The following is a 22,852-nucleotide window of genomic DNA, read 5'->3' as shown; positions in this document are numbered from 1 at the left end:
TGTCTGTGTGCTAACACACCCAAGGAGGGACCCACTCTAGGAGGAAGAGTTTTTAGGATATATTTCCCTATAATGTTTAATCTCATCAAGCGAACAGCCATATGGAACACCCTATGTCTTTGAAAGCCATTCACTTAGAAATGGCTGGAGCACAAACTTGCCTCACATTACTGATCAAAGAATAACTAAGAAGTTAATTTAGTTCATAATACAAACGTGAACAGTTCTACATGGCCTTAGTTATTTTATGTCAGGTAGCCTCACCTGGCTCTACCCAAATTTCTATGTGTCTATCCATGCTATGCAGTCCACATGAAGATTTATATTTAGTAATGTTCTATTAGATATTTTTTTTTCTGGTCTTCCGAAAATTGAAATAACCCTAATTTTATTTGGTCCCCCAATAGTAAAAAAAGAAAAAAATATATACGAGATTAGGCTTTGCTAATGTTAAAGTACCATGCTACAAATGTCTTTTTTTTTTTTTTAAAGATTTTATTTATTCAAGAGAGACACAGAGAAAGGCAGAGACACAGGCAGAGGGAGAAGCAGGCTCCATGCAGGAAGCCTGACGTGGGACTCGATCCTGGTTCTCCAGGATCACGCCCAGGGCCAAAGGTGGTGCTAAACCGCCAAGCCACCCGGGCTGCCCACAAATGTCTTTTTTTTTTTTTTTTAAGTTTGCTACTAAGAATAAAGCATTAAAAATTCTCCCAAAGGTATAAAGAATGTACTTGAATTAAAGCTAATGATTAGATTCCTAAGAAGAGTCTTCTACTTGACTAACATGTAATTAATAAAATATGTAACATAATTCTCTCATTCAGATAGGTTACAGCATGTCTGGTATCACATATAACAGTGATGTGATCTTAATTCTTGTCATTGTTTTACTCCTTGTAATCTGGCAAATAATTTTTCTCTTTTCACAATATGATCTTCATGACTAATGAATTCTTCCAGTTATTACTGGAAGGATTTCTTCCTTATGAAATTGGTTAAGGTTTATTTCTAAATGGACTTTATGTATTATTCAATGCTTCTTAAGTATGAAGTGTATACCCATTTACTATTTTAAAAGAAAACTTTCCAAGAGTTTAGTCATTAAAAAAAAAATCAACGCATAATTCTGAATATTGACTATTAATTTGTACCTCAGTTTCCATGGTTAAGTTATTACCATAATTACATTAATTATATTTTTATATACCATAGAATGGTCACCTACTTTACAGTTAAATGAAGTTTAATATTATTGTCCATTTCAGCATTTTAAAATTTTTTCATAATGAAATGTGTCTAAAGAAGTGATCCATGTGAGAAATGTCACTTGGGCAACTATGCTAAGAACTGCATAATATTCTAGAGAATGACTCCATAGAATGGAGACATGTTGACATATCAGTACAAAAAAAGAAAACTGTAAACCCCAAACCTCTAACCTAAAGACCAATAAAGCATTAAGATTCATGCAAGCTTAATATTTTTGTCTTCCTGTTCCTAGTTTTGGTAGAGACGGAAGGAAGGAAACTAATATTTGTTCTGGTCTACTGTGAACCAAGGCACCATGCTGGGTATTCTTTTTACACTTCCCATCTTTGTGGTAGAAGATGCCAGACTCTCAACATCCCCTTTTTCTGTGATGTGGAAACAGGCCTAGAGAACAGAGAAGTTAGGCAGCTGCCCACACCTGACCAGCTAACCAATGTGAGCCTTCCCACAAGGACAATGGTCTTCAAGAGTTTTCTGCTCTCACAAATCGTGGAGAGTTGCATCGGGAACCAGTAACTAAGGCTCCCCAGGTCACTAAGACAATGATTCTTAAATGAGAGGAAGAGTCCTTAGGAGATTCTTGATAACTCCAGGCCCAGAACCCCGTTTTCACTATACAGATGATGCCTCAGAGGTCAATGGACTTTAAGAACATGAAGGTACTGGGTGAGCAGCACAGTGGCCACCAGGTCCTTGGTTCTCAATCCCCAAGCCTCCCCACTCTTTCTTCTGTGTGGTCATCTGCATTATTAATATTATTGTACTGGCTGGCGAAAGCAAAGTCTTGGTTCAAAACCATTTGGAAAAAAAGAATGCGCAAGGAAAAAGTACAAATATTATAAAAACACATAATATTCATTAAAAAGAAAAAGAACATTAGTTCATGCATTAAGGGCCAAAGAATGAATGGAACTATGTGAATGATCCCTATTCTACAAAATCTATCTAATGGATTACTGACTTTAACGACTACATGTAGTAAAATACTTTTACGAGTAGCAAAAATAATGTGAACATTTGAAACAGCTCATGATCTTAAACTTACCTTAAGCCATAGCAAGGCAAAGTGAAGAGCCTGAAGAGTGCTAGGAAGACTCTTAGAGGAAGCAACGTGAACACATACAGAAATGCATCCAGGCACAGAAAGATTCCAAAAACCATGAGCTGGATTTTAAAAGGAGAGAAGAAAACAAAAAACAAAACGTAAAAGAAATATTCTCTGAATAACTGCAGATGAAAATTTCAAAAGCGGAATTTCTAAACTGCTGGAGATTCGTTTCTCACAGCTCAGCTGAGTAACAAGTCAGTAGCTGTACTTTTGTACATGTGTCAATTTAATGAAAAATCCTTTTCAAAGCACAAGTCTGTAGTTCTTCTCCCGGAGCTTTTGGTTTACCACCTAGAAAAGTCAATTACTCAAAATGTAATCTCCCTCAGACCATGGCTATGAAACACTGGATGTGGACTTCCTCAAACTTTATAAAGATATTGTAGAAAATCTTTCAGATAGAATCTTTAACTCTAGTCTTCATGATTTCTCAGACTCCTACTTATCAGAGTGCTTCCTGGACAGGAAAGACTAGGACATACATTGAGTTAAAACACTGTCTTTATATCACAAATGTGTAAAAGTAATTACTAATTTTAACAGAATTTCACGTGTGCTCAAACTGGCTGTATTCAGAAGGCATTATTATTTTTTTATATATGTTTTTTTATTGGAGTTTGATTTGCCAACACACAGTATAACACCCAGTGCTCAACCCGCCAAGTGGCCCCCTCAGTGCCCATCACCCAATCACCCCATCCCCCCACCTACCTCCCCTTCCACTACCCTTTGTTCATTTCCCAGAGTTAGGAGTCTCTCATGTTTGGTCACCCTCTCTGATTATTCCCACTCATTTTCTCTCCTTTCTCCTATGAAAGAAGGCATTATTCTTCATCGAGGGGTAGCTGCTGATGTTTGCACCTCTTCCCCTATCTTGTGCCCTTGTCCCATCCTTCCTATTTTTCTGTAATGCTATACATTTGTCCTGTTAAATACAGGACTATATTTCACAGGAGGGTGGAGTCTTTTGACGGCTTGAAGTGGCCACGCCCAGGCCACACTCTGCTATTGCAGGAGTAGTGACTTTCCGTATGTCTGTACACAAACATGCTACCATCTATATACCCTCACACACAACAGTCCATGTAACTTCAGGCAGTGAATTGTCCTATGTGAATATATTGCGCAGTTAAAATCCACAATGTTATTGGCAGAATTATGTCCTCCCAAAATTCATGTTGAAATCCTAGCCACCAGGACCTCAGAATGTGACCATGTTTGGATATAGGTTCTTGAAAGAGCTAATTAAGTTAAAATGAAGTCATTAGAGTGAGTCCTAATCCAATGTGACTGGTGTCCTTATCAGTTGAGGAAATCTGGACATAAACACGGATGGGGGAAAGATGATAGAAAGATGCGGGGAGAAGACACCATCTATAAGCCAACAAGAGAGGCCTCAGAAGATATCAACCCTGTTGACATCTGATCTCCATTTCCAGCCTCCAGAACTGTAAGAAAATTAAGTTTCTGTGGTTTAAGCCACCTGGTCTAAGGTACTTTGTGACAGCAACCCTAGCAAATCTTTAAGAGAAAGGACGCATTTTATTAACTTTTTGCAAGAATGTCTTAAAAGAATATATATACATATATGGGCCAGATTTCTTGATCAGTATGTAGAGACCCTAAAAGTTTGTTTGTTTGTTTATTTATTTATTTAAATAATTTAGACTCGCTATGAACACCAACAAAAGTACCAAGTCTTGTACTGCATGCCAACCACTTTCCAGTCTTCCCTCCACGGCAGCTGGTCAGCCAGGCATCCTGTGTGTCGCCAGCACAGCCACGGTCCTCCATCTGTTTGTTTTACATACAGAGGAGTGTTGGAGAAGACAGCATGGTCCACATAAAGCTGGTGGCCTGTAGTTATTACTCTCCCATCACCAGGAAGCCTTTCCCTGTTTCCTGGTGGACTGCAGGCTCTACTCCAAAGGCAAAAACTACTAGAAGCCTGCACAACCCAGAAGGTATCTCGGTGTGTGTGCAACAGGAGATAGCATATTAGGAAGAGTGAGTGGTTGTCTTTCTCGTGACCTTACACTGAATGAGCACAGTACTCATTCACCCAACAGCTACTAGGCTGCGAATATGTGCCAAGTAACACGCTCAGCCCAGCAGGCACAAAGCCAGGCAGGACACCAGGATGGGGTTTCCACCCTCACTAAGCTTATTCACATTTTAGCACTGAGACTGCTGCTGCAATAGAACTAAGTCTACAAGGTACAAGGGAGCCCTAGAGAAAGAATGGCCAAACCAATTTGGGGAGATTAAGAAAAAGCTCCAGAGGAGGCCCTTAAAGACATCGGAGAAAATGAGGAATATTGCCACACGGAGAGGGCAGATTGACAGAAGACGGGCTGGGGGGACGGAAAGGGGAAGACATTTCCAGAGGGGGAGGCAGAGCAAGAGCACAGAGGAGGAAAGAAATTGTGAAGAGTAAAACCTACTCTTGCAGAAAGCAGTAGAGCCACCTTTCTTTGGCTTAGAGGAATTTGTATTTGCATCATTCATGATGAACAGTAACAGAAGTCTACCGGGCCTTTCTCTTCATATTTTAAACCAGCCCTGCAAAACTAATTGGGCAAGCAATAATCATCTCACACAGTATGGTAAACGTGGACCGCCTGAAGCTGGCAAGGTAATAGACTGCAACATAGAAGTGGAAGGAAATCAAGTGTCTGTGGTCTGGGGAAATGTCAGCTGGTTGGAGAGAAAGCACTCATGTAGTGAGAACACAGGATGCACAAGAAGAGCAACAGAAATGGCTTTCAGGGTTTGGAAATGTGGGAACATGGACTCAATTACTGCCTGCTACTCAGATGGTGCACTTTCTCATAAGGCACCAGCTCTTGTAAATTCCTTACAAATGAAAACGAGAAAATTTCCTAAAAAAGTAAACAAGATATAACCATAAAAACATTCATTCTTGAGGGAGGTAAGGAAGCCATGCCAGGTGCAGGATGTGCCCCAAAGGACACTGCATGGAAATCTCTCTGTTAATTCACACCCCTAACCCCAGCCCCCAGAGTTTGGACGGTCCAGGCAGCAGTGTTTTCTAGGCAAAGTGGTAAGAGCCTGCTACTTACTACTCCCAACAGCTTTTTTTTTTTTTTTTTCCAACAGCTCTTTGAGATAGTTATTACCAACCCTACTTGACACTTGAGGAAACCACAGCTCTGGAAGCTGAATGCCTGCCCAAGGCTGGGGGTCAGAGTAAAGGAACTGGCATTGGAGCCTGAGTTGGCCTGACCCAAGACCCTACATACTCTCTCTGAAGCAGTTTGAACACAGCAAAAGATCCCTATTTTTATTAGGCATGGGGGTTAACATCATTTTCTTTGTGCTAACTCTTGCTAATTTGCCTAGTATCGTAAGAAATGCAAATAGACATTTAATGATTCGAACTTATAAAAGGCAAATTTCATATATTTAGACTTACTGCTAACTTTAAAATATGTTACTAAGAATTAAAAGCTTTGAGTATATATTATCATGAGAATAATATGTACTTTCACACCTTCAATTACTTTGCATAGCACCTTGATAAAATAGGCAATTCCTATCTCCTTTTTATTTGGACCAAATAACCATAAGGTATTCAAGCAGTCTTAAGCAATGTCTAATGAAAATACCTCAGAATTATCCAAAGTGTGGCTAGAATGGAATCGGTGTCACATGCCACTCTCTGTTGCCCTTCTGAGAAACACAAAAATCTGCTGTCTTCTAAATGCCACTTAGAGTTTCAAAATGAATACGAGGTCATGAATAACATTAATGAGGCATAACGCTTTTGGAATGTGCCTCTTTACAGCACAGGTGAAAATCTGTCCTAATAGGTAGCAATCATCCGTTGTGCCCAATACTGCCACTCCAGAGCTGCTGCGCTCTACATCCTGTAGGATGTAGATCTCACTTTATACCTATCTCACGGCTATAGGGCAGACCTTTTAATGAATATGTCATCTCTAAACTGGCCACTACATAATATGGCAAAGAACAAAAAGAACCAAAGCATGATGAAAATATTTCAAAAAGACATCATATACTGGAGTTTAGGGCTTTTGCTTTTCCGTTCTATGCATTTTCCCAGAGATGGAAGACACGATCTATCTATATACATGGTTTTACGTGAAACCTTCCCTGGACTAACACTGAGTTGTTCCTCCTTCTCTCTTAATCAAACAAATATTGTACAGCTCTCATGTGGCAGAGACTGCAATAGCTAGATAAAATATATGACCACTATTTTAAGAAGGTCAAAGTCTTAAAAAAGAAAAAAACAAAGTTAAAGTTGGGGCATCTGGGTGACTCACTGGTTGAGCATCTGCCATTGGCTCAGGTCAGGATCCCAGGGTCCTGGCATTGAGTCCTGCATCAGGCTCCCTGCAGGGAGCGTGCTTCTCCCTCTGTCTCTCTCTGCCTCCCTGTTTCCTTGTCTCTTTATGAATAAATAAAATCTTTTAAAGAAAAGTTAAAGTCTTGTTAAGGAGCAAACTGCCCAAAGAAAAGGATTCAAACTCTAACCATGATCCACTGTGAGAAAAATCACTCTAATTCACTACACACACACATTTACATACATTCAAACCCCCCCAAAAAATTTTCACCAAAATAAGGTTAATTTTTACTCCGTGGAATAAAGGTTGATATTTTCTACTTCTCTTTTTATAAAGCAATTCTGGTCTCACTAAATTCACAACCCACAAAAGAGTGGTAGTAACTCACTGTCTGAAAAACAGGTCCCCAGAGAGGCAGGCTGGTTGGAACTCAGTTCCCTTCACCGGCAGACACAGGGGCAGCGAAGACAGTTCCAAGTGGCTACTCAGCTTTGCAGAGTTTTGGAGTTAAGAACACACTGAGAAGTTCTTTGTACAAAAATCAATGAAAAGCACCAAAACGCAAATTGCGGATATTAAAATTGGGAATATTTCTCTTAAAAATTTATTCCCAGAGTAGGGACTTATTAAAATTTACAGGGGCAAATAATTCTTTCAGAATAATCTGCTTAATTAATGAGATAGCTCTTGCTAATCTTCAGAATGAAAGAACCCTAAGTAGGAATATCAAAAGAGCAGAAATGTAAGCTGGCCTGTCTCACAGGAGCTCTCCTGTTAAGGGACTTCAGAAGTCTTCTCCAGGCACCGTGCAGAGCAGCCGGACATGTGCCCATTCCACAGTCCATCTTCCCCTCTACACTGAGAGGCAAGAAGCACCCTCCCACCCCTGCTCTGCAGTGAGACTAAAGAGTTTGCCTGATTTCCAAACAGCAGAGGCAGGGCCAGACTTCAGTATGCACAAGACACAACTCTGAAAATGGAAGCACTGTTTCTATTATGACACCTGTTTCTCATCCTTCCAGCCTCAACCTTGCTACTGGATTTGGCCTTCTACATGGTTTTTGTTTTTTTTAAGATTTAACATAGCTTTTGACATCTGAACTTCAATGTAAAGAAAACTAAAATGGCACTGATTCTGTGACACTGGTTAACAAAACTTCAAAGGCTGGTGAAAATTTCCACAAGTGGCTCTTCCCACATTCATTTTGAACCTGCTACTATTGCTCTTCATTTGAAAAATACTCACCTCAAAAGAAATAAATAAAAATGCCAACCTCTCTTCATGGAGAATGGAGGTTTCTTAACCTTTTTGAAATCTGTCCCCTTTTGACAAAAATCTCCTGCCTTCCTCTTGAAATTTCAAAATAAGTAAAATTTTAGGCCTAAAATTAAATAGCATAATTCTGGAATACACCTCTCTGAATTATGCAAACCAACTTCTGGCAATTCTGAATACCATCTCCTCCACCACAACCCCAAACAGCACCTACACTGGTAGAGGGTGGCTGGCCTGGAGTGTTAGCTGGAAAGAAGGAAAGCAGGAAGCAGTGTTTCCCTTTTCCCTGGTCTCACAATTTATAAAGCTCTGAGTCTCTTCCCAAAAGAGCAGAGACCATATTTGGCTCAATTCTATACACTGAGGGATCAAAGGTCATTAGGGAGGACATCTTCCCCAGGGAATTTATAATCTAGTGAGCTACACATGAGCATATAGTAAGTGCTGGTGAATGATGTGCTCTGGAAACGCTGGAGAAGAAATAAGGTCTGGGCAGGGTGGAAGAAGTGGAGGGGTGGCAATGGGATATGCGTACCCAGCGGAGGAGGAACAGAGTTAGCAAGTATCCCCCACAGAGGAGACAAGATGGGAACTAGGTTTTGGCACGCATGCCCAGGCGTAACGTGAGTGGGAGAATGCAATCATTATAGAAGAGAAGTAGACACTATCTTCAGTAATTACTAAGGAACTTTATCCTGTATTTCAGGAGTTCTCAACAAATCCACATGCAGAGATTTATCATTAGGAGAATGGATTATCATTCTTAAGAGATTAAGTTATCAGTTTAAAAAGTCTACATATGACTGACTTTGAAAGCAACTGCTCTTCAAGGTCATCCCTACAATAATTTTTATTCACTTGAATTCAAAAATTCATACTCCCAGGAAGTCTGCACTCTAGGAGAAGGCAAACAATGGGATTATCGTGACCCAGGGACCTTTATAAGAAGCACGTTGCATATACATATGTAATGGCTGAAAACAAAGCAATGTTGATGAAAGCCTTCACAATAATCACAATCTACACTTGACATATATTTTAACACAAAGAATACATTTCTTAAGAGGTAAAGAAATAAATTGAGAATTTTAATTTGTAAAAAGATTACACACACACACACACACACACACACACAGAGAAGGGTCCTGGATTTTCCTGTTTTCCTGTTTCTTTTAAAGCAATGTTGAATATTGATATACTCTGAGTACTTGACCCACATTAATTTCTTGAATCCTCCCAACAACCCTTGAAGCAGAGACCCTTACTTGGCAACAAACAGTGCTGTAACTCATGGCGCTGAGTGTGTCCTTCAAATCCTACGGCACATCTGAGAGTCACCCTAAGGAACAAAGGTGTTAGCTGCTGCTGCCTGCCACGATCACACCATCTTACCATTTCTCGGCTCAAATCTACTTTTTTAGGGAGTGATTGGCACACTACAGCAGGCTGAGTAAGCAGAGAGGATAGTGAAGGAGAACAATCGTCCGAATGAGAGATCACAATGGCCTGATATAGCACAATGGAAAGAGAGAGGAAGAGGGAGATTTAAAATTGTTTCCAAAGCTAATATGACAGAAATAAATTACCGATTCAAAAAGATAAACATAGGCCCACAGTTAACTATATCAGTAAATGGGGTAGAGCCTGAAGTCTCTGGCTGGTTGCTGTAGAGCTTCAAATGGGTCCTATATGCCCCACAGGTAGTAGGGCCTCCATCACACTATGAGGCCCTGGATGTCGGGTGGCTCCTGTATCACCTCCAAGCTCCACTTCTGGAGGGGGCTGCTGGTGCTGCTGCCAAACTGGCCCTGTCCTCCAAGAGAGTTAAGAAAGGTTAAGACTGTTGCAGAGGCATGAAGAAGCTGCTGCCACCACCACTCCAAGCATGGGGCAACAAGCCTCAGAGAGAATGGGAGGAATGCCAGCCTAAGCTGCCCCGATGCTGGATTCTGAGAAATGTGGAACCCCATTGCTTTCCTGCTTCTGAGCAGCCTTGTGGTGGGATATCTGCATGAGGGTATGTCACAGATAAGAGCTGCAACATGAGAAGAACTTAAAGGGATGATTCCCCAAACACACTTCCTTGAAATTAGCAACTGAGCAGGATGCCCAAGAAACTGCTGCCATACACATGGGTCTTGGTAAGTACTCAATACAGGTTCACCATGAGTCCCAGGACTGTTTTCCTGAAATAAGGGTGAAACGATGGCCGTGACTACATTTTGTTAACACACACTCACATGAGAAACAATGAAAAGGCTTTCTGTGATATTTTCAGTTCATTGTTTTGAAAACAATTTACTGAATTATTTTTTCCAAATGTTACATCCTCTACCCCCACCCTGGACTCAAAAAGCAGAAGTTCCTCCCCTACATTAAGTAGTTTCCCTTTCTGTGAAGCTTTCCATTTGTTCCTGTTCCCTCTGCTCCTCGAACGCAAGCTCATTCAGTCACGGACCATCAGCTTTCTCAAGATGCCCAAGTCCAACCCCCTAATCTATAACAAAGAAAGTCAAAGCCTTAGGTTCAACACCTTGATCAAGCCATTTGTCTATCACCTGTAGACCTGAGAAGAAAAGTTAACATTTCTAAATCTTGACTTTCAATTTTCCCATGTCACAGTAATCTTTGTCCCTTTCAATAATAGCAATAGTCTATGGAGAAAAATAACAATATTCTGTACCCATAGCAATGTTTACACCTTCAACATTTAAAGCTTGGGGAAATTTACTAGATTCTTAAAGGCAACTGAGCAGCTCCATTAAAGGCTAAGCAATTGGGTTCCATCTTTGAAAAAAATGTATTAAACTATGATAACAATGAAAAAATTCCCAAAAAGCATAGAATTACAAGGTAAAGAAAAGTCAAAAGCATATTTATGCTTTAGTTCTACCTTTTATAATAAACAGTTACATAAATATGTGAAAGTAATGGAAAGGCTTTGTAATAATCACAACCTACACCTGACATGTATTTAACACATATATTTCTTAAGAGATAAAATAAATAAATTTAATTTGAAGAAATATTAGGCACATGGAAAGATCTTGAGCTCTTCTCTTACTGCTAATCCATGTTGAATATTGCTGTACGAACTTTTCAGAGGCAGAGCTCTGAGGGGTGGCTAACCCAATCACCATTCTCAGTCTGCCTCTCCCTTCATTGGAAAAGTATCACATCCACTGTCCTTAGTCTCCCAGGCAGTGGCAGATGGCTGTGGAACTCACTCCCACCAATAAGACACACAGAAGGAAGTGCGCCGGGGCACTTCTGGGAAAGCTTTACATTCTTTATAAAAGGGACATTCGAATGATGGCACTGTTTCCTCTTCTCTTGGGTGATAATGCAGAGGTATTGCCTGAGGTCGCAGCTGTCATCCTTCTATTAAAAGGCAGCAAGCAAGAGGACCAAAAGCCAATTTGTCAATGATGCCAAAATGGAAACATTAAAAGGAGTCCAAGTCCATGCTGGCTTCATTTATCAGCTGGAGCAAAAGAGATCTCCATCCTCTGACTAGTCAAAAAAAATTGTAAACTTGTTTAAGCCACTGTTAGGTAGTCTGTGACCTACATAGGAAAAAGCATTCCTAAAAATCCTCCCATAGCTAGTCTCCACTGCTTGGTGTGACCACTCACAGTTACCTGGATCTGGCCTCTCCTCTCAGGGTACCTGTCCTTTCTTGTCCCAAACAATTTCCCACCTCTGGCTCTTCCTAGCACACCCACTCACAATGCCAAGCCCTAAAACACAGGTGCAAAATCAACCTCCCTTTCTCGTCACCTGGCAATGTATTACCTTGCCAGTCTGGGGCTGAGCTCTGTACATGCACACTGTCAAAGTGCCTAGAATATAGACAGTACTCAAAAAAGCCTGAGCAAAATCAATAAATAAGTGAACGAGTGACCTGTATCTCTCTAAATTAGCATTTAAATATATTAGGGAATTTGAAAGAATACTTTGGTGAGCATTTCTTGTTTCCTATAATTTGGGATTCACACAGGTGAATTCACACAGACAGCCTCTGTCAAGAGTTAATTTTGTATGGGGTACAGGATACACTGTTCCTACAGGGTCCATATGCAGCACAAACACCAAGAGGACCGCCAGGTCTGGGAAGATAGAGAACATGTATCCCGTGAGGCAGTGGGTGACACTGAATGCTAACTCATTTCTAGTGCCTGGGACAGTGCCTGGCTCCTAATCCTTATGTGGTAACTGCTATTCATTTTATCAACACAGAAATAGCTGCCAGGGGTAGGATAAGCGGCCAATCAATGGGGGCTACGGAGCAGTGAGCACTTACTCACCAGGAAGTTCCTAAGAAACTGGTGATCCTGCCCCGATTTCACAAGGCTTCTAGTTAAAGTGTTGGTTGTCTGACCTAACCATCAGCTCCAAGTTCTGTGCCTGCTGAGAACAGACTCTAGAAGGCCTGACAGAAAACGTTAGGGTGACAGGGTGTGCTATCTCTTTTGACCATCAGCTAAATCCTTCATGAAAGAGACATGTTTTACTCGAAGACAGCCTAATTACAAAGACAGAGGGAAGAAAACAGTTTTACCCCAAAGCTTCTTTCTGCCTGTGGTCAGCAATCAGAGAAGGCAGAGTCAGAAAATCATGTCCCTTACTGGGCTAGAAAAGTCAAATTTAGCAGCAAGTTAAACAGGAAGGTTAGATTCTAACATGAGATCAAATGGGACATGGGGGAGACATGGAAACCAGACTCCTCCTGGTCACCTCCTGCTGTGCAGGGAGCCCTCCAGATGACAGCCACCCCTCCTGCAAGGAGACATCCCCTGGAATGCAACCTGGAGACAAGAAACCTTCCCAAATTTTTCTTGTTCTCCTAGGGCAGGGCATTCCTCAAGTTGCTGAGGTGAGGACTATGATATATTTTAAAACAGTGATATAGGGCTCATCCCACAATTAATATACAGATGAGAAAACTGAGGCAAATGGACAGAAGTAAATGACTCAAGGCCCTGCACCTGATAAATAGTGGAATGGAGATGCAAATACAGGCAGGCTGGCTTTAGAGCTCATGCCCTTGACCACTGCACTATCCTGTCTCTCAGTTTAGAATGCAGAGAAGTACAGTTCAGTATTCTCTGCTGTACAAAGAAAACACCAGAGCCCCCAAACGGATCACACACAGTGAGCAACAGACCTAGGACAAGAACCCAAGGGGTGTGTAGTTGCAGGCCAAAAGAGATTTGTGGCAGAAAAAAAAGAAATGCTGTCTAAAGCCAACACAACACTCCAAAATTTCATCCCCTTTCATTAGAATGAGAAGTTCAAATATGAAAAAAGTGCCAGCCACTGGAAATACTATTTTGAGTGTATAAACAATTTACGTGTTTTGAATGTCAAGTATAATGTGTTTTTCCACTGAGAAGATTACACAAAAGTTCTGGAATTTTTTTTACATTAGTAAACAAGTTCAATAAGATATACTGAATTGACGACTCTCTTAATTTGAAAGTATAAACATTAACTACATGTTTTATGGCATGTGCCACCCTTGTAGAAGCATTAATTGTCAAATTTTTCCTCCTGAAAAGGCTACATGAAAATATCATAGCATTTACCAAAAAACAAGAAAAAAAGATGAATAAGGTGTTATATATATTAGAAGTATTCTATATTCTATATCAGGGAAAGGTATTATATATTATGAATTACCAATTAGACAATAAGTTTACCAATGCGAATGTCTAGACAGCCCCTCAACTCTTGTAATAAAAGCCTGGTGAAACCCTACTCCTAACATCAAGGCCTGGGAGACACTAGAGAAGAACCTACCCTGTTATAAGGTATTTATGCCAGTGATTCAACTGAAACTGAACTGTTTTGTTTTGGTTTTTTTAAAGATTTTATTTATTCATTCATTCATGAGAGACACAGAGCGAGAGAGAGAGAGACACAGGCAGAGAGGGAGAAGCAGGCTCCTCACAGGGACCCTGATGCAGGACTCGATCCCCAGACCCGGGATCACACCCTGAGCCAAAGCAAAGGCAGGGATCACACCCTGAGCCCAACCACTGAGCCACCCAGGTGTCCCTGAACTCTGCTTTCCTCTACATTTCACTTACTCTGAGAAGTTAAGAAGAAATTGCTCTAAATTGAAAAATGTGACACCTTTTGTACATTTTAAGCAATAAAGCTTCTGGAGTGTTGTTCTAAGAAACTAAATCAAATGTTCCTAAATAGGCCTAAAGCCAAAGCCTCATAATAGGAAACAGGATTAGAAAATAATTACAATTGTGCATGAGCAGTGTTAATTCAACTTTTCTGACATTACACTTCTTATATACACACAAATAAAACCAAAGTTTCATGACAAGATATTTACCTTCCTACAGGCAATGCCATTCTGATTAACTTTTCTTTAAAAAAAAAAATTCCTAACTGATTGTAACCTACCTCATGGGTTACTCATCCCATCAGTGGTCCCTTAATGCACCATAGTTTGAAATACGCTCTGGTTTATAGTGAAGGCTTATCAAGACCTGTGTGCAGTTCCCCCAGAAGACAAGACTCACAATGACACCAGGAAATGCTCGCAAGTTTCTGTGAGGGATCTACCAAGAAACTGCTTGGCATGTCAGTGCTGCCCGAGAGAAGAGAAGAGAATGTGTGTACCAACCCTGACTCTGATGAGCTCACCATCACAAGGGCATAGCCGCTGCTCATCATTTCTGCCACGTGAGGGGTAATAAAAGGGGCCAGACACACACTTCTTGCTTTGAGGCAATCCCCTGGGTGCGTCTGTAGTTTGGCTGTGGATTGCAGGCAAACTTCTGTGTTTTCCCCAGATAAAAAGGGAATCCACAACTATCCAGACAGGGGACAGCAGGTGGGTAAAACCTGACTGTGGCTGGCACTGCCCTGTACAAGGACCTAGGCCCCAACCTCCCTCCAATTCCCTCTGCAGTATATCCTCATGCTTCCCAGTCTTGGCTTATCATTGGAAGGAAAAAGTGAGCTCTGAAAATAATGTGTTCAAGAAAGAAAGACATAAGAACTAATTTTATTATTGTTGTTGTTATTATTATTGGCAAGCCAAAGAAACATTACCCCCCATCCCTGGCCAAAATCTTAAATAAATTCCAATGTACAGAATCAAGGCACTGCCGCACTAAGGCAGCAGGTGCAGACAGCGCCCCACACTTCTCCATCTCCCCTACCAGGCACCGACTCTTTCATGGAACCCGAGACTCCCTAGAAAAGCAGCCATGTAATCATACCCTAAGCACAGTTAATGATCCTGACCACAGGCAACAACCGTCTCATTTTCATGACTGTTCTCCCTCCAGCCTGCGCTTGCTCCCACCCCTCCCTACCTTAACAAAGAACTCCCCAAAAGTTCAGCATGCAATCTGCCACCAAGAGCCCATGTGAAGCAATACTTCTCAAAGTGTCACTGGACAGCTGACTCCTTTCCCTCTACCATACCGATGCACTGACTGTCAGAAGTAAAAGACCAGCAGCCAAAACAGCTGGGTCCTCAATCCTGTCTACTGCTCCTCCAGTTCTAGAACACTCTGACTGAACTAACCAGCAAAATTCCTCTGACAGCCACTCCAAAAGAAAGTGTGATTCTAAGGAAGCAAATTATTACAAGTTTTATGTGACTATAGAAGTATGAAACTGTGTTCTAGTACAGCCAAAACTGAATTATTTCTTAATTCTTCCTTTCTAGTAAGAAATCTTGGAATTGCTTAGACTTACCAGCTGCAAGAATGCAAAGGGAAAAGAGCGGCCTTCCTGTCATATCTGAGTGTCATATCTTAAGACACAACCAAGGGAATACGGCTTGCACAGATTCAGTGGCTATGCTTGTGGCTACACTCACCCTGGGATGTGAGGTTTTCTAGGACAAAGATGCAATGAATCGTCTTTTTCTTTGAAGAGACTGTCATTAATGTTTTTAAATACAAGGGCTTTCTGGGAAACAAACCTTCAAAAGGGCTGACAATTCAGTAATTTGTCATACTGAGAAAAAAATACTGCTCTTAGCCCAAGAGAACTGATGAAAATTAAGGGAGTAGGTAGAGATTAACTCCTTGGAAAAAGTGACTTGGATGGTACACAAGTGGGAATATGGTAAGTTTAATACATAGCAAAGTTAAGAAACACTTACACTAAAAATACAAGGTTAAAACCTCTTCCTGTATGGGAATTCCTATTCCCAATATATTTAGTTACCTATAATCATATTACTTTCAATATTTTAAAAACTCAACTCGAGGTGTTCACAATTTATTTTTGTATAATTAACATGTCGACATAACTTTCAAAATGATGTCCGGTAATAGAAAAAAAAAATAGTACCTTTTCCAATTCTCTTGGTATTCGCATACAAGTGTATACTCTTTCTCTTCTTTCTGTATACTTGGCCTCATTATGTTCAAGGAAGTACCCTCTTGTTAGTTCAGCACTGAGGAACCTCAACAATGAAAGCTCTACAGGAAAAGAAAATGACACAAAACAAAAAGAACAGTATTTATCAAGAAACTTACATGCTAGCTGGGGCCATAGATAATACATATATAACACAAGAAGAGAATAAAACAAAGCAAACTATAATTCTGTGCCCAGAACTGAACAGCTACACACAAATGATCAGCAAAAATTATTGACAAAATTGCTACTCTGTGTGGTATAAAGAGAAAATGCCACAGGAATATAAAAGGAATGATTACTATGAGCCAGAACAGTTAGAAAAGGGTCTGCAAGAACCCAGTCCTGGGTCTTATAAGTGATATAGGACCTGGACTGATAGACAGAAGAGGGGTAAAAAGAGTAGAGATCAAGTATATGTAATATGAATATTATATGCTGATAGATACATATATGTATATCCATACATCTACACCTATGAATGATTCTATATGCTAAGAGGGAGCCAAGTCACCTAAACAGGCATTGCTCAGGTCCAAAAACCATCCTGGGTGAACTACACTGATACCAGTGCAACTTCTTCCTTCTTCAGTCTCAGAGAGCCTGCAAAACTATCTAAAAAATGCCAGTCCCCTAGGTGAAGGCTTACCAACAAAATAATCATACTAAGTCATACAAAGTAGAACCTCAACAAGATCTGAAAGACTTCCCTTTCCTTGGATTTATCCACCGGCTCTCTCTGTTCCTCCAGAACAAATTCACCCAGAATCATTCCATCTCAAATGAAAGTAAGGCCAAAGGAAGTTGAGTACTTTCCCCTTGGCTCTAACTGGAGTCTCTGAGATAAGAATCTAAGGTTGCGCGTGCTTCCCTGACAACCCATCATCTCACTGACTTTTCTGGACCCCTAACTCACATTACCTTACTATTCTTACCACCCATGAGGCCAAGCCCTCTTCCAGAAGTCAGGACACCAAAAGTTTCCATCTGTCCTCTTTGCTCTGAGCTGGCCCTTGTAGTCCTTTTACCAAATGCAGTGTTGGTGTTCCCTCCAAAAAAATGACAAAGAGGGAAGGTGGATTTCATTTATAAGGACTGACTCAGGGAATTGCATCTTATGTGAGTGCTAGGATGTAAAGTCTGTAGGTATACGGAAGATCCTGTGGTCAAAAACACCCTTGAGAAGCCCTCAGGAAGACCCAGACGGAGACTTACTACCTCTCAGTGGGCCTAAGACAGCTTACTTCCTCCAGCACTGAACAGATGGCTAGTTCTCTGAGTACCAGGTCAAATGGCTTGTTCGTGTACCGAGGTCACAGTACAGAGAAAATACACACATGCATGCACACATTTCTTTAAATTCCAGATTCATCATCTCTCTGGAGGGTTGGTGATACCACGAGAGAGATCTGGGGATTGAAACAGACGGAGAGAAGAGCAGACTTCCACCCACTCCTGCCGTGCACAGGGCAGGCCGAATCGTCAAATGCACTGCCAGCATCATGCTTTTGGGACGTTTACAGTTGAAGCCATGGACGCCAGAGGTGAACTGTATCGTTCACATATTAATAGATGTTCAGATTAGAAGGCCTTGGTATCACCAAATCCATGCAGAGTAAAATTTTTGATCGGGAACTTTCTAATATACTGTAGGCTGGCTAGATACAGAATGTGATCTGCTGTTTGAAGCGGAGAAAAAGAGCCTTTTGAGCTGCAAACAAGAACAGCCAAACCAGTGAAAGATAAAAATTATACTCTTGGGGCACCTGGGTGGCTGCGACCGAGCCCCATATCATTGGGCTCCCTGCTCAGTGGGGAGTCTGCTTCTCCTTCTCTCCCCCTCTGCCTGTCCTCTTCCTTGTGCTCTGTGTCTTTCTCAAATAAAATTTTAAATATATATATGCATATATATTCAGTTTCCAATTAGAAAGCAAAGGATGTTCTGCTTAGCTGATATATATCAATAAATGTCATAAATACTAATCCTTTCATGTAAAAACAGGCCTCTCCAAAGGCAGGAGAGATTGTACTTGCACTACCTTTCGCTGATACCAGTGAGCCCCAAAGGTCATGTCATCATGATTCCCGTCCCCTCTCCTGCCACCCTCCACCCTCAAGCGCTCCCCTCTCAAATGGCCCAACTTTTTGGAACTGGGTGTCTTGGGTGGCTTCTCCCCTCCACCTGACTGTAAGCGTTTGCAGGTTCAGTGTTCCAGTCACTGTGTCCTAACAAAGCACCAGTAACAGTAAAATGTCAGCCATTCTTTACGGCTATATTCCCTGGAGTGTCTTCTTCTTTTCTCTTTTTCCTATATATATATTCTCCTTGGACAATCTAAGGTTAAAGCCATCATTTGAATCCTAAAGTCACCATATCTGACCCCAGGAACCTGTACGTGTATTCCCAGCTGCCTTTGGGCCACTCTACCTGGAGCTCCCCCACAGCCCCACCTTTAAACCTGCAAATGGAGCTCAAGATCTTGCCCTTCAATCCACCCTCTCCTGCAGCCCTGGCTTTAGCTCGTGCACTGCCAGTGACACAGTGTATGTCAGAAACTCGATGCTACTGGCCCTCTCTCCTCACTAAGTCTCATTGATTCGTTCTCTGGCACATTGATTAACTTAGCCCTCCCTCCCCCGTCTCTATCTGTCACCTGAGTTTGGTCCTTTTCATCTCCCTACAGTTCCCACCTAAGCTTCCTGACTGATGCCCTCCTTCCATCTCTTCTCCCATCAGTCCTGGCCCCGCCAGGCAGCCAGAGCCACATGCTCACAGGCCAGCAGCAGCCCAGCCCCCCTTCAGTGCTGCCACCTGTGGGCCAGGCCCTCCACCTCAGCAGTGGGGACACTGGATCCTTTACAACTTGGCTCCCTGCTAGGTTTTCAGTTGTGCCTCACACCTGCCTCCGCTTAGTCTCTTAGGTCAGAGTTCTCTAGTTACACTACTTCTCATGTCTTGCAAACAGGGCAGTCAGTTCACAAGGTCTGTTGTCCCAAGAATTCGCTTCCAGTTTCCCACAGGTGAAAACGCACAGGCGCCTGCTCTGGGAAGCCATCCCCAGGTCTTCCAAACGGAATGCAGCCTTTCTCCACTGGCTTGGCACAGCGTCTATCCTACCCTGTGCTTCCCTCCACCCATACCATACTAGGTTTTGGGGTTGGTTTTGTCCTTCACTTGGCATCGTTGGGGTACAGCACGTCACAGGTGTTCAACAAATACTTGCTGAAAGACTATGAGAGGAGAAGGAGGGGAAAAAAAAAACACAAGGAGGAGTGTGGCAGAGAGAGAACAAAAACAGAATCAGAAATCAGAAGTGGCAAAAACAGAGAACACCAGATTCTTGAGAAAACAGCCTGTGACTGAGACAGAATTTTCTGAGACGGGAGAGTGAGAGGGGAAAGAATGACAAGATCTGGCACCTCACTGGATGCAGCAGCCACTGAAGATAAGGAGTGTCTATGTCGTGTATATGTGTGTCTAAGTGAATGTAAAGTAACCTAGCACATATCTGAACCTCTGCCCTAAAAGGACAGGGTGCCATGGTGGCAGGCACAGCCATGGAGTACCCTGGGGTATGGGACAAGGATGCTTGCATTATTCACAGTAAGGGAAGGGAGGGAAGCTGGCCAGCCTGCTAGTATGTCAGCTGTGTAAGGAAATACAGAAACAGGTTATTACAGAATTTTACATTTAAAACAGAAAATTAAATCAAAAGAGATAGCTCTACCTTATGTACTTAGAAAATTATCCTCCACAGTGGCGTCTTCCGTGATGACGCAGTTGACCGAGTTTTACCATAATAAGTTTTGTTATGATCCACAAGAAAAGCAGGGATTAGCGATCAAAAGGGGCTTCTGGCATCCTATCACACATGAGTCCTGTGACCCTGCTCAAGTCATAAAGTTCAATTTCACAGAACAGAAAACTAAGGCTTGGAGCAGTTTTAGAACCTGCCTGCCATCCACACAGGATGGCCAAAGGACTGAGAGGATTTGATGAAAGCACATGACAAGTGCAGAGCATGACACAAGGTCTTGAACTCTTCACTAGTAATTTCACAGGACCTGACATATTACCCAATTCTGGTCTGGTGGTTCCCTAATGTTTACTGGTGCTGCTTCTGCAATTCTGTTTTCAAGGATAAAAGGTATGTTGCAAATAAGTATATTTAACAAACTAACCTAGTAACTAATTTTCTATAAACAAGTCACACAGCATATACCTACAAAAGTGTCTTAACTATATTATAAATTGAAGTGACATGTCAGGATTCTACTTCTAGAAATTCAAGAATCTTAGTCATAAACACCAATTTAAATTCCACAATGGAAAAATTTAAAGTATGTACTTAAAAAAATCAAAATGATAAAAACATGTTTTTACTGCACAGCTCTCATAACTATGAGGCATATTCTTCTGTTACATCCAGTTTGCAGATGAAGAAACCAAGGGATAGGGAGGTTAAGGAGGTTTCCAGGGTCATAAAGGAAGAAAGTGGTCGAGCCAGAATTCAAAATCAGGCATTCTATTCTCAAAGTATGTGCTTTTTGGCATGAGATTGCTATTATTTTTTAATTTAAATTCAATTTAGTTAACATTTATGTATTTTTAGTTTCTGGGGTAGAATTTAGTGATTCATCAGTTGTATATAACACCCTGTACTCATAACATCAAGTGCCCTCCTTAATGCCCATCACCAGTTACCCCATCTCCCATCTCCTCCCCTCCAGCAACCCTCAGTTTGTTTCCTAGAGTTAAGAGTCTCTTATGGTTTGCCTCTCCCTCTGTTTTCATCTTATTTTTCCTTTCCTTCCCCTATGTTCATCTGTTTTGTTTCTTAAATTCTACATATGAGTGAAATCATATGGTATTTCTCTTCCTCTGACTTATTTCTCTTAGAATAATACCCTCTAGTTCTGTCCACATTGTTGCAAATGGCAAAATTTCATTCTTTTTTATTGCTGAGCAATACACACACACACACACACACACACCACATCTTCTTTATCCATTCATCTCTTGATGGAAATCTGGGCTCTTTCCGTACTTTGGGTAATGTGGACATTGCTACTATGAACATGGGGTGCAGGTGGTACTAGATTATTTTGCCTATCACTGTCTTAAGTAATTTTTGTAGACGGGTCACTGTGTACTTTCTAGAAAACTGGGACCACCACTCCCGTCCTCTTCTTTCTCTGTGTTTCATATACAGCACCCTGGGTTTACTTTTATGAAGTTACAGTGTTAACTAGTTGGCTCCCTTACCAGCTCATGAGCTGTCTGAAAGCAGGCACCACGAATCCTGATCTTCCCAATGTCCAGCCCCCAGTGAGTTCTGAGTCTGGGGGAAGTGCCTGCATACAATTAACACCATTGCTGATGGGCTAGGGAATGGTTTGTAAAGATACATTAAAGCAATACTGACAAAAGAACCAAGCTTCATGGGGTGAACTATTTTGGAAGCTTCATCTTACCTTCTTCTCTCCCACTCCTGGAAAACTTGTCCTGCTTAAGGGATTAGGATCCTCCCACTTTATGCCAAGAGGCAGTTTACAAAGGTCTAGCACCCAGTATTTCATAAAATTCTCACAACAATTCTGAGCGCTAAGGAGAGCAGAGAATGTGTTTATGTTTTACAAATGAAGAAACTGAGGATCCTGGAGGTTAAGACACTTGTCCAAAGTCACTGAGAGGCTGAGATGTAAATTGGGAATAGGATCTGGATCTCTGACCAGGAGGTCAGAGTGCTTTCTCCTCTATGCCATAATTTAGTATCCATCTATGGACAATCACACAAGAGAAGATAACCTAGCCCTAACCTGGCTTCAACCAGCCAGAAAGAGCCCTTTGATCTTTACCAAAAGAGAAGGGGCTTACTTTTCCCTGCAGCCTGAGCTAGTAAGTTAGCCTTGCTGCTCGGTCGGCTGCACCCACCTTCTCTAGCCATAGATATACTTTGTAGGATGCTACTTAATCTTCTGTTCCGAAGTGGTTCAGCTTTTGTTCTTGTTATTTCAAACACTGTTCTCTAGCATTCTACAGATTTGCCTGAACTCACTTGTCCTGTGATACTGGGTATAGCTGCCTAGCTAATTATCTAAAAAGACTGTTATTCCTTCAACTTGCAGGTACCACCCCTCAAGAATTCTGCTAAGTCCACCGTAACTTCTTCCATACTGTGGTGCCATGTTATTCCTTCTCAGCAAAAGTCACTCTCATTTGTTATGCCAAACATCTGTTTTTATATTTTAAGAACAAGTTATTTTCCAAAATAAAAATAACCCAAATGTTTATTTTCCAAACACTGACTTAACTTTTTAGATTCAACCGATTTTAGTTCATTTATCTAGCTCTCACAAAGAAGAAACGTCAGCACGTCTTTTTAAAATATTTATTTATAATATAAACAAGTGCTTCTACATTAGAAGAACTAAGCTCTGCCACCCAATCATAAGTCC

The 22,852-nt window shown here is 41.3% G+C and overlaps 1 protein-coding gene across 1 annotated transcript in view; it reads right to left on the bottom strand.

Annotated features, from left to right (window-relative positions):
* TAPT1 (transmembrane anterior posterior transformation 1) overlaps positions 1-22,852 on the bottom strand; it is a 64,835-nt gene that overhangs the window by 36,717 nt on the left and 5,266 nt on the right. The window contains exons 2-3 of the mRNA XM_038533323.1: positions 16,325-16,455; positions 2,318-2,436 (exon numbers count right to left, since the gene is read on the bottom strand). Of these exons, the coding sequence (XP_038389251.1) occupies positions 2,318-2,436; positions 16,325-16,455 (250 nt within the window). The remainder of the gene's footprint in view (positions 1-2,317; positions 2,437-16,324; positions 16,456-22,852) is intronic.

Source organism: Canis lupus, chromosome 3 (genome assembly GCF_011100685.1).
Source record: "Canis lupus familiaris isolate Mischka breed German Shepherd chromosome 3, alternate assembly UU_Cfam_GSD_1.0, whole genome shotgun sequence".
NCBI lineage: Eukaryota > Metazoa > Chordata > Mammalia > Carnivora > Canidae > Canis > Canis lupus.
This window is presented reverse-complemented; position numbering and strand designations above follow the sequence as displayed.